General features: G+C 52.7%; 1 protein-coding gene across 17 annotated transcripts in view; it reads left to right on the top strand.

Moving 5' to 3' along the window:
- Positions 1–11,561, top strand: part of PTPRS (protein tyrosine phosphatase, receptor type S) — a 166,763-nt gene that overhangs the window by 115,217 nt on the left and 39,985 nt on the right. For 12 of the 17 annotated variants that reach the window (XM_027666616.1, XM_027666614.1, XM_027666611.1 and 9 more), the window contains 5 exons: positions 441–710; positions 3,125–3,706; positions 4,560–4,693; positions 4,851–4,995; positions 10,920–11,225. In XM_027666616.1, coding sequence (XP_027522417.1) covers positions 441–710; positions 3,125–3,706; positions 4,560–4,693; positions 4,851–4,995; positions 10,920–11,225 — 1,437 coding nt within the window. The remainder of the gene's footprint in view (positions 1–440; positions 711–3,124; positions 3,707–4,559; positions 4,694–4,850; positions 4,996–10,919; positions 11,226–11,561) is intronic. The other 5 variants (XM_027666622.1, XM_027666621.1, XM_027666619.1 and 2 more) reach the window with 1 other exon arrangement.

Here is an 11,561-nt window from a genome sequence, read left to right as displayed (position 1 = left end):
CCAGTAAAGATGAGAAATTGCTAATAAATTTTTGTGTATTTATCTGTGCTGTGATGGGTCTAATCTTGATCAATGGAACCCTGTTGCTATGAAATATCGCTTTTATGTCTATATTCTATATATTGTTTGTGAAGTACAAATTTATTTGGAGTTTAGTTTCTTTTTTCGGTTTTCGATTTTTTCATTTCTTCGTTTTTTCGTTTCGTTTTTAATGAAGGAAGAAAATAAACGATGACAAACCCCATCTGTATTTAAATTACCTTTTGCTCTTTTTTCTTTTTTCTCCCTTCTTTTTCTTTCCTTTCTTTCTCTCTTTTTTTTTTTGTTTGTTTTTTTTTTGCTTTGTTTTGGTTTGTTGTTTTTGTTTTTGTTTTTTTTTTACTTTATTTTGCTTTTTCGGTTGTTTTTTTTTTTGTTACCTCTGTGCGTCTCGTCCACAGTTCGCCGTGTGGCCCCTCGCTTCTCCATCTTACCTGTCAGCCATGAAATCATGCCCGGGGGCAACGTCAACATCACGTGCGTGGCCGTGGGTTCGCCCATGCCCTACGTCAAGTGGATGCAGGGAGCGGAGGACCTGACGCCCGAGGATGACATGCCCGTGGGCAGGAATGTCCTGGAGCTCACGGACGTCAAGGACTCCGCCAACTACACGTGTGTGGCCATGTCCAGTCTGGGAGTCATAGAAGCCGTTGCCCAGATCACGGTGAAATGTAAGGGAGCGTGAGCACGGCCGGAGCGAGCGCGGGGCCCGGCTGCACGCGGGGGGAGCGGGCACGGGGCGGGGGGCACGGGCAGGGCACGTGGCAGAGGGTCTGAGCATGTGGGCACAGCACACCCGGGCACTGTGCCGTGCCTGTGCATGGGAGCGTTTGTGGGATGTGGCACCCAGGGCATGAGTGGGAATGTCGGGTCGTGTGTTGTCGTACGTCTGCACGGGGAGAGCCTGGCACTGCCCGAGCTGCACGTGAGGAGTGTGGGGGGCACAGTCCTGCATGGCCAGCTGCTCGTGCACGAGTGGGTGTGTGCATGGAGAGGGACACGGTCCTGCATGGCCAGGTGTGTGTGTGCATGGAGAGGGACACGGTCCTGCATGGCCAGGTGCTCATGCACGAGTGGGTGTGTGTGTGCATGGAAAAGGACACAGTTCTGCATGTACAAAGGTGCTTGTGCACGAGTGGGGGTGTGTGTTTGCACGGAGAAGGACACGGTTCTGCATGTCCAAGGTGTGGGAGATGGAGAGGGACACCGTGGCTGCATCGTGGGCGTGTGGGTGCCTGGCTGCACGTGTGTAAGTCCGTGTTTTGCTACCAGCCTGTGTGTACATGTGGAGGTCCGTGGCCATGGGCAGGGACACAGACTTGGGCACCCCCAGTGCCGTGTGCTGCCATCTGTGCATGTGTCCTCAGGGATCCCACACACAAGGAAACCCACAGTGAAAGGGAAGCTGGTGGCTTGAGACCTTCCCTTGCTTTAGGACACCTGAGATGTTCGTTATGAAGAGAAATGTGGCTCCAATCCCTGCATGCTTGTGTCTGTCCTGGCATATGAGGCTGGCTGGGCACTTTGCAAGGAGCCTTGGATGGCTTGGAGCCTGCATGCCATCCTGTTCCAAGGTTAGAGATTCAGCCAAGGCCCTGAGGATCTCTGGCATGTGAACCCTTGCAGTAGAGCTTAGTTCCAGCATCTTAGTGGCCGTTGTTGTCTCAACAAGACGGGGATTAACCCCAGCTTCCAGCTAGTGATTCCCAAGAGGAGCACGGGTGCCATCTTCAATCTATTCTATCCTCAGCAGGGGAGTATTAAACCCAAGCAGGAAGCCCCTGAGGTTGGGTGAGTGTAGAGCTCTATGTGAGCTGGTGTCTACTCCGAGTGCTGGTGTTGCCCACGAGGGATCTGGGAGAGACGGGGTGGGAAAGGATGCGGCGGGTGGGGGACGAGAGGAGAAACACACTGGAAAAGGGGAGGGATAAAGAAAAACGATTGTGTTGTATCAGTGATCTGCCTGAGGAAGGTCTGACAGGAGAGATGAGCAGGGACTAGTGAATCTTGGCATGACACTCATCCTGAGCTTCTGCACAGGGAGTGGGCTCTCGTGCCAGCAGAAGGATGCCTGGGGCTGGACTCAGGTCCTCTTTATTTTCCTGAGTGTTTGCTTCCTTCCCTGTCTCATCCTCTCAATTTAAAAAGCTACTGTGAAGGGTAGATTGCTTCTGCTTCCAACTCTCCCATCTCCTCAGATGGGGAATCTTGCCCTGCTGGTACCTTCTGCCTTTTGTCATTTTATTTGTATCCTGTTCTTTCTTACGTTGCTGCGTGTGAGCATCTACAGCTCTCCAAGGCAGAAGATGAAGGGAGAAATGAGAGTCTAGAGAAGACTGGCTTCAAAGCCAGGTTGGACAGGGCTTGGAGCAACCTGGTCTAGTGGAAGGTGTCCCTGCCCATGGCAGGGGGGTGGAACTGGGTGGTCTTTAAGGTCCCTTCCAACCCAAGCCAGTCTGGGAGTCTGTGGTAAGATGAGGTTGGAAAGGGTCTAAAGAGTGTAGTGAGGACAACACATAAAACTTGAGAACAGGTAAAGCTTGAGAAGACTTAACACTTGCTGTTAAAGCTGTTGGGCATTGTGCAGTCCCCAACAAGCTCCAAGGGGAGTTATCTGGCTGAGGGAGAGGGAGATGAGTATTAACACACCTTTGTGGCTTCAGAGGAAGCACTCCCAGAATTTATGGGGTTTTGTTCTGAGGAGCTCAGCCCACACTGTGCCGTTGCCTCCTGCTGAAGAGGGGGAGGTTCAGCAGTGGCAGAGCCATTTGGAACATCTGAGTGTGTGCTGGGAAGGAGCTCCTGCGAAGCTGCTTCCCTTCCCTGCCATGTGAGCCGGCGGATGTGCAGCTGAAGTCTGAGCTAATGATTCCAGATGTTTAGCTGAACGCCTTCCCTTTGATGGAGCAGTTTAAGGAGGATAATAGAGTGTATAACTAGGTTCATAATATTCCAGCAGCACTCTCCCGAGCTGCCGTGATTGGTGCTGTGCCTCCGGCTCCCGCAGCCCTAACCAGCCCAATTAGGCACCATTTCAGCATTTGTGGTTGTTTTTTTTTAAATGCCTGTTCTTCCTGATTCTCAGCACTTCCCAAGGCTCCCGGGACTCCAATGGTGACAGAGACAACAGCAACAAGTATCACCATCACCTGGGACTCTGGAAACCCAGACCCCGTGTCCTACTATGTCATTGAATACAAGTCTAAAAGCCAGGACGGGCCGTACCAGATCAAGGAGGACATCACCACCACGCGCTACAGCATCGGGGGGCTCAGCCCCAACTCCGAGTACGAGATCTGGGTCTCTGCAGTCAACAGCATCGGGCAGGGGCCTCCCAGCGAGTCGGTGGTCACTCGCACCGGGGAACAAGCTCCCGCCAGTGCCCCCCGGAACGTGCAGGGCCGGATGCTGAGCAGCACCACCATGATCATCCAGTGGGAGGAGCCGGTGGAGCCCAACGGGCAGATCCGTGGCTACCGCGTGTACTACACCATGGAGCCCGACCAGCCCGTCAGCAACTGGCAGAAGCACAACGTGGACGACAGCCTGCTGACCACGGTGGGCAGCCTGCTGGAGGATGAGACCTACACCGTGCGGGTCCTGGCCTTCACCTCCGTGGGAGACGGGCCCCTCTCCGACCCCATCCAGGTTAAGACGCAGCAGGGAGGTGAGCGCCTGTGTCACTGCCCTGGGTTGCAGGAAGGAGAGGTGTTGGTTGGAGTTGGAGGTTTAGATTAGATGTTGGGAAGAAATTCTTTGGCTGTGAGGGTGGGGAGGCCTTGGCACAGGTTGCTCAGAGAAGCTGTGGCTGCCCCATCCCTGGAAGTGTCCAAGGCCAGGTTGGACAGGGCTTGGAGCAACCTGGGCTAGTGGAAGGTGTCTCTGCCCACGGCAGGGGGTGGCACTGGAAGATCTTTGAGGTCCCTTCCAACCAAAGCCTTTTTATAACTCTAAATGTCTTTAATAGACCTTAAACCACTCACTGCCTAGGCAGTGGTAACACTTTGACTCTCCCTGAAGTACCCAGAAACTACTTTGTCAGAGATGAGTGGGAAACGAGCCTTTTTTTACTCTTTTCTGCAAGAGGAGCAAAACATCATGCAAAACACGAGGTGTTTTATCAAAGGCTGTCATCCAACATTCTTTTCAGTGCTTATGGCATGGGGTACTGGTGAGGAAACCCTGCATCCTCATGGGCTTCCTATTTCCAGAATCATGTAATACTGGGAATTAATGCAAAGGGCTGCGTTCCACACTGCTGAGAAAGAGGAATATGATCCAGTGGGACACTTCATCTCCAGCAGCTCTGCACATCCTGGAGTCCTGCAGTGGGATTTAACTCCACTGCTTTAGAGGCAGGACCTGCCCACACTGCAGTGTGGCATTTTGCTGCTGACGTGCTCTTCCCACACAGGCTTTGAAGAAGAGAGGGCAGGAGCCTTCTAATTAGCCAAGCTAATGTGTTTTCTCCTGTTTCTTATCTTGCCTCCTCGGCCCCATCCGCTCCTTCCCCGTGCCAGTTCCTGGGCAGCCGATGAACTTCCGAGCAGATGCCAAGACCGAGACAAGCATCGTGCTGACGTGGAGCCCTCCACGCCAGGAGATCATAGTGAAGTACGAGCTCCTCTATAAGGAAGGAGACCACAGCAAGGAGGTGAGCCCAGAGAGGGGCAAGTCTGCGGCTGGGGAGCATCCCAGCCCCACCATTCCCAGCGAGAGGGGAGCAGGGCAGGCGTCTCTGGGCAGGGTTCACCTCTGCTCCTTTTTGTTTGGTTTTACTTCTTTTTCTCTTCCCGCCTCGCCCACCTCAGGTGCTGAAGAACTTCGAGCCGACGACCTCCTTCACCGTGGAAGGCCTGAAGCCCAACACTGAGTATGTCTTCCGGCTGGCCGCCCGCTCGGCTCTGGGCCTGGGGGCCTTCACCCCGGAGGTCCGAGAGCGCACCTTGCAGTCTAGTAGGTGTCTCTCCTTTTCCCACCCTTCTCTGAGGGGACGACAGTCAGGGAGCCAGAGATGGTGGGCGCAGGGGTACGGAGCTGGGGGGGGGGACATTGGTGGCCCTGTGGTTTCGCTGTGGGGAGGGTGAGGGGGGGACACCCTTTGGGACCTGCTCCCTTCTGTCTCACTTTGCTGGTCCAGGTAGCTGAGATGTGAGCGAGGAGCATTTTGGGGGGTGAGGGGGGGAGCAGGTAGCACCATCCACATGGGGTGGGAGCAGTGAGGGGCTCGTGGTGCTGAGCATGCTCAGGGAGGACAGGACCCACCAGCCTGTCCCCACACAGCCCCAGCAGCAGCCTTCGGGAAGGGGGGCACAGGCAATGGAGCAGGGAGATGGTGGGGAGTCGGAGGGAGAGGAGAAAGGGAGGTGATATTCCCAAGTCCAACGTTTTCACCACCCTTTGGGGAAGCAGTCCTCGTGCTCTTTTCCATGAGCGACTCCACAGCTGTGGGGAGGAAGATCTGCTGGCCCAGTGAGTGCTGGGAATGGTCCCGTTTGGGCTCTGGCAGAGTGGGAGAAAGGAGTCATGTGGAGGCAGGGAGGGGGGATATTGATGATACCAGGGTGGAGTGTGTGCAACAAACGTGCTGGTTTTAGTTTAATGGATTGTCTCCCTTTGCTGTTGCCCCGGGGACAATAACCCTGGATGGCAATATTTCAACCTGGGCTTTTCACAGATCTTTGCTTTTAAATGAGGTGTTTTTTCACTGCATGAGTGGCTGTGGCAGCTGTTCTTTGTGTTTTCTGTCTCCTCTCATCTCTACTAAATCACTCCGCTGCAGTTTGGAGTAGCCGGGAGCAGAACTAACTCAGAAATGGCTCTGGTCACCAGTGTGAGGAGGGAGAGCACCCACTCCAATCCCTCAGAGTCCCTAACAAGGGGGAGCAGCAGGCTCTGGGCTGGGCTTTTTAACTGTCACATCCTGCTGTCTCTCTCTTTCCCCTTCTCCTTCTCTTTCTGTCCTCTGAGGAGTGGGAAGAAAGGGGAGTCTGTTTCTGCACAGACAGAATTCCTCACTGGGGCTTTCTCAGGCCTCCACTCCATTCAAAGATTTTTGTTTTCTTCTTTCCTTCAAATGTTTTTCCCCTTTTTTCCTTCTCTTTTTTTTTTTCTCCATACTCTCTCTGCGTTTCATAGGAAAATCCTTTCCTGACTCTGCTGCACATCTGCTGGTTCTGATCCCAGTGTGGTACTGTCAGAGGGAGCATCACTGTGGGATGGGGGAAATGAACTGAAAAGACCTGAAAAATAAGTGTTAAACTTACACTCTGCTTCTGTTTTCCAAGGGGTTTCTCTCCTTGAGATTTGTGGGAATGGGAGGAAAAGAGGGTCTGGGATTTGTTCTTTCTGGTTCACTAAAACAGGCTGGAAGAAGGGTGTGGGAGCTGATGGCAGTAGGGCTTAGTGACACTGAAAATTTGTCCCTAAAGGGTGAGGAGAAGGGGATCTGGGAAAGGGGAAGGCTTTGGGGCTTTTTCTAACTTGGCACCTGCCCAGAACAGGGCCGGGTTTCTCTCTCTGTAGCTCAGCTTTCATAGGGAGAGTTCCATTAATTTAACGCTCTTAAGAACATCAGCTGGGAGCTGTCAGTGTCCTGTAACACGGTGAAACATTTTTTCCTGGCTGGCTGTTGGAGGAACGAGTCAATTCTCCCTGGTCCAGGCGACATCCTTCGGCTCACAGACCTTCTGGCTCGGGACAGGCTTTTGTGTCTTCCCTCCGCAGCTCCTTTTCCGTTCAGCTCCTCCTTGGCCCTCTCCATGCCTCTTCTTTCTTTTCTCTTCTGCTCTCTGCTTGCCTGCCTGCATGCTCTGCAGCCTGATGAACCAGCTCCCTGCTCTCTCTGTCTGTCCCTTGCTGGGTGATGTCACACCACGATGGCATCTTGTCCCTGGAATGCCAGATCCCCCTCCCAGCCCCCTCGCTGCTCCCCCCTCCCCGCATGTTGCAGCCCCCTGCACTGCACCCCCTCCCCGCACCTCCCTGTCAGGGTGGCTCCTCCTGAGCATCATAACCAAAGTAAAATCCATTAAACTAAAGGTAAAGTATCTTTTTCTTCTTGAAGTAGCTGGGTTTTAACTCTTCAAGTACCAGAGACGTAGAGTGTAAAACAAATTAACAGAACTCTCGTGGCTGGAAGAAGCTGGTTTGCCCTTTCTGATTAGCCATGACCTTCCCAGGGCTCCCTGGCAACTCTTCCTACTTGGAAATTTCAGGGTGAAAAGAGTGGGCAGCAGACAGGGGTGGCAGGGTGGGTGCTGTGAGGCTGCATGTGCAGGAGTGGAGGAACAACGGGGCTTTCTCACCCTCTGTTCCTGCCTAAGAAAGGATGTTCCTCCCCCCCTCCCCATTAGCTCTGCTCTCCTTCCCGTCCCCCTTCCTCACAGTACATGAAGTGAATGAAACTTATCCAAAGTCTATGGTACCTAAAGGGTTAAAAAACATGATATATTGTACAAGGTCAGTAAGGGTCATTCTTGTGGCTTGGACAGTCAACTTTAAAGCATGTAAAAGATGCAGCTCAGGTGAGTAACTGGCTGGTCTCAAGCAGATTCACAAATACAGTCCACCCTGTTGCTGCAGGCTCACCCACATGCGTGTGGCTCTGCACACACTCACAGACGCCCTGGAGCCCATGGGAAGGTGGGGAGGGATCCCAAAATGCTGTCTGCTGGTGAAAATAGGCCAGCAGACAAAGGTGGTGCTCTCCTGGCTGGGGGCTCCTGCCCGTGCCGTGGCTCCCTGTCCAGCGAAGGGGCTGGTTACAGATGTGAACTCACAGCCTCCAGTTTGGGCTGTGGCTCTTGGCCTTCTGCAGCAGCTCCCCGGGTCCCCGTGCTGTCCCCACGTCTCCAGGGTCACACAGGTTGGGCTGGATTGTGAAGGAATCACAGTGCCATGAGCTCCCCGGGCGCGTCTCCAGCGTCAGCCAGCACTGGGCAGCTCTTTCCCTCCAGTGCTGCGGCCGATGAGAGTGACGGGGAGGGGGCCCAGGGGGGACCTGGGCCTTCTCCTATATCCCCCCCCAACCCCTCCTTTTTGACCAGAGAAAGTGCAAACCATCCCAAAAGGAGGCCTCACCTCAGGGCCTCTCGGTAGGTCCCTGTGCTGGAGTAGAGGGTGAGTGAGCGAGCGAGACACGCGCAGCAGCTGCGGTGCAGTGACCCCAGGGCCAGCTGGAGCTGAGCTCTGCTCGCTGGGGCTTTCAGAATGAGGTTCAGGATGGAAGGGTAGGTCAGGTCAGACCCTCTCTGCAGTGGGTTTCTCGGCTGTGGTGGCTTTGGCTGGTGTGAGTAAGAGAGGTGGGTTTTAATATGACCAGCCTCTGCTGGGGAGAAAAAAAAAAGAAGGGAATGGCATCCTGGCAGCAATGGAAGAGGGCTCAACCTTTCCCTCCATATCTTGAAATGGACTTGAGTTGGTTCTGGGGTGTGGGAGGAGCAGTGACCTCTGTTCTGGGTAAGGTGCTGCATCAATCCCGGCAGATGGAGAGAGCCACAGGGAAGATCTGTCAGTGGGAATGTGCCACCCTGCTCCCTGCTCTCTGTGCTGATAGCTTAGCAAAAGAGATCAGACTGGGGTCCAAAATTGCCATTTCTGCAGTAGCTGAGGTTCTGCTGGCGGGGGGAGGACTTGGGAGGACTAGTCATGGGCAGAGTGGCATTTTAAAAGCCAGTCATGTGCAGAAACCCACCAGGAGCTTGGTCTGGCCTCGTAGCTCAGTTCCTCTTGCTCTCTTGTAAGAAAGTCTTATAAGTTAGCAGTTGAAGCGTGGAAGGTAGGTAAACAGACTGGGAATGTTCTGGAAGGAGTCACTTTTTATATCAGTATTATTTTATTATTATGATTTCCTTTCTGATGGTTTTTTTTGTTTGTTTCAAATTACTGGCCTGATTTGTGTTTTATTTTCCAGTTTGTTCCTTTTGGTTTTGTTCATTTGACATATTCTGTGTTATTTTGTGTGGCCAGCCATGGCTGGGGCACTCAGCCTCCTCACTGGGAGTTGCTGAGGAGAAGGGGGTCATTCTTCCAGGTTAAAGGCAGCAATAAAGCATAGAAATAGGAGGAAAACACCCCAAATATCCTACTGGGCAGGGTGCTCAGACTGCAGAGGAAGGAGTATCTTTGCCCTTTCTGCAAATCCACTCCCCTCTGTCTCATTGAGGAATGTGGAAAATGTGTGGCTCTTACTCCAGTGCAAACTGGGCAAAGGATTCAGCAGAGTCCTCAAGGCAAATTGGGCCTAAAGATCTGCTTGTGGCTCAGGACAGAGGTACAAGGTTTGAAAACAACCATTCCTCAGTTAAAGAGCTTTTTGTTAATTATAAAGCATCAGAGGAATGAGGAGTTGTGACCACCTTTTATCTACTGCTTCTTCCAGATGATACTTGGTGGGCTTGTAAACTTGCCCCAGTTTCTGGCAGTGTCTGCAGAGAGTTAAAAGCTCTTTATTGCAGTTGGGTGAGATTGGATTTATAGATTTGCCTCGAAAATGCATCACAGTGTGCTTCCCTGGGCTGATTGATTGTCATTAGGGATGGACAGAAGTGTGATCTAATCCCTGGAAATGTCCAAGGTCAGGCTAGACAGGGCTTGGAGCAACCTGGTCTAGTGGAAGATGTCCCTGCCCATGGCAGGGGGTGGAACTGGATGAACTTTGGGACCCTTCCGACTCAAACCATCCTGAGATTCCATGAATTCCCCCAAGTGCCCAGGCTCAGGTTGGAGTACAGAAGTGACAGACCCTTTGTCCAGACTCTACCAAGGTCTCAGACCTGTGGCTCCTCCGTTAACAAACCCACATTTCCTGCAGCTCTCCTGTACCTCAGGCACAGCCCCGCACCAAGAGCTGGAGCTTCCACCTCCTCCACCTCCTCACCACCCTCAGACATGTGTCTGCTGCCACCCTGAGAAGGTGGCTGGGCAGGGCCACACTTCCCAATGTTTCCTCACGGGATGAACAGGAGCTGTGTAGGGCCACCCTTCCCAAGGTGCCCTCCTGGGATGTTGAGAAACACCCTGGTGTAGCTCAGGCAGTGGGAGTTGGACCTGCTGCAGCTTTGGAAAATCCCACTTGGTACCTGAATACCTCACCAAACCCTGCTGCCTCCCTCCTTCTGCAAGTGTTTTCTCCAAACCCTCCTCTCTAAACACACCATGGGCTCATTGCTTGGCAGTGTCCTGGGCATTCCCACCGTGGGATTTGGCCTCCTCCAGTCTGTGGACAACTAATCGCTTCCATCTGGAGGTACAAACTCTTAAATTTAAGCCTCCTGGCAAAAGATTTGCTTTTCTTACTTAATTTTCACAGATCTCTTCAAAGAAATTCAAGATGCCAGAGACTGAGGTTGGAAAAAAGTACTTTCCCAGCCAGGGCAGGATTTGCCAGACTGATGTAAAACAGGGAACCAAAGGAAAGGGCTTTTATAGGGTGCAGCTGGGTGCTTAGTTTGTGCCAGCCATGCTCAGTGGAAGCAGCAGGACCCCTCTTGGCGAGCCCACTTGCTGCTTTAGTCCTTTGCTTTGCACCATTTCAGTTTTGATGCCCCATTTAATTTCCGTTGGCTTTTTTCTTTTTTTTTTAAAAAAAAAACCAAACCCTCTTCGTTTCAAAAAAAAAAAAAAAGGCAACAACAACAACAAAAAAAAAAGCTCTCTCCTCTTTTAATTTTATCTTCCTAAACCAAATTTTCGTACGTTTTATTTTAGATTTTTTTGTTACCATTTTTTCCTTTTTTTTTTCTTTTATCTTTCCCATCTTTTGTTTGTTTTTTTTTCCCCCTCCCCTTCCTCCTCCTTCTCCTCCTCCTCCTCCTCCTCCTCCTCTTTTTTCCCCCCTTCCCCCCCCTTCCTGAATTTTCCCCCCCCCCCCCTCGTAGAACCGTCTGCCCCCCCTCAAGATGTAAAATGTGTCAGCACACGATCCACCGCCATTCTGGTAAGTTGGCGGCCGCCTCCGGCCGAGAGCCAGAACGGCGTCCTGGCTGGATACAGCGTCTACTATCGAGCGCTGGACTCGGAGGACACGGAGCTTAAGGAGGTGAATGATATCCCCCCAACCACCAGTCAGATCCTTCTGGAGTCCCTGGAGAAGTGGACGGAGTACCGCGTCACGGTGGTGGCTCACACGGAGGTGGGGCCGGGCCCGGAGAGCTCGCCGGTTATCGTCCGCACGGATGAAGATGGTAATTGAGCTTCTTCTGGTTTTCTTCCCCCCTCCCTGAGTCCCCTGGGGAGTTCGTGGCCCTAGAGGGGGCTGTTCCCATGCCAGCAAGTCCCTTCCCATGGCTCGGGTCCCTTCTCATGGCTCCGGTCCCTTCCCATGGTTCAAATCCCTTCTTACGCCTCCTGTGGTGTGAGACCAAAGCTGGAGGGGGATCACACCCAACCTCCGGTCCCCAGCGGGCCCATTACTTTGTGTTGGCACACCAGGCAGACCCAGAGGAGGTGTTAAAGTCCTTTGCTGCTTCAGGATGTAGCACTGGTGAAGCTGTTTGTGCTGTGGCAATAGATGGGTAGCT

The sequence above is a fragment of the Corapipo altera genome, unplaced genomic scaffold (assembly GCF_003945725.1).
Source record: "Corapipo altera isolate COAL_440 unplaced genomic scaffold, ASM394572v1 193, whole genome shotgun sequence".
NCBI classification, from domain to species: Eukaryota; Metazoa; Chordata; class Aves; order Passeriformes; family Pipridae; genus Corapipo; species Corapipo altera.
The sequence above is the reverse complement of the archived record's forward strand: the minus strand, read 5'-3'. Positions and strand labels throughout refer to the sequence as shown.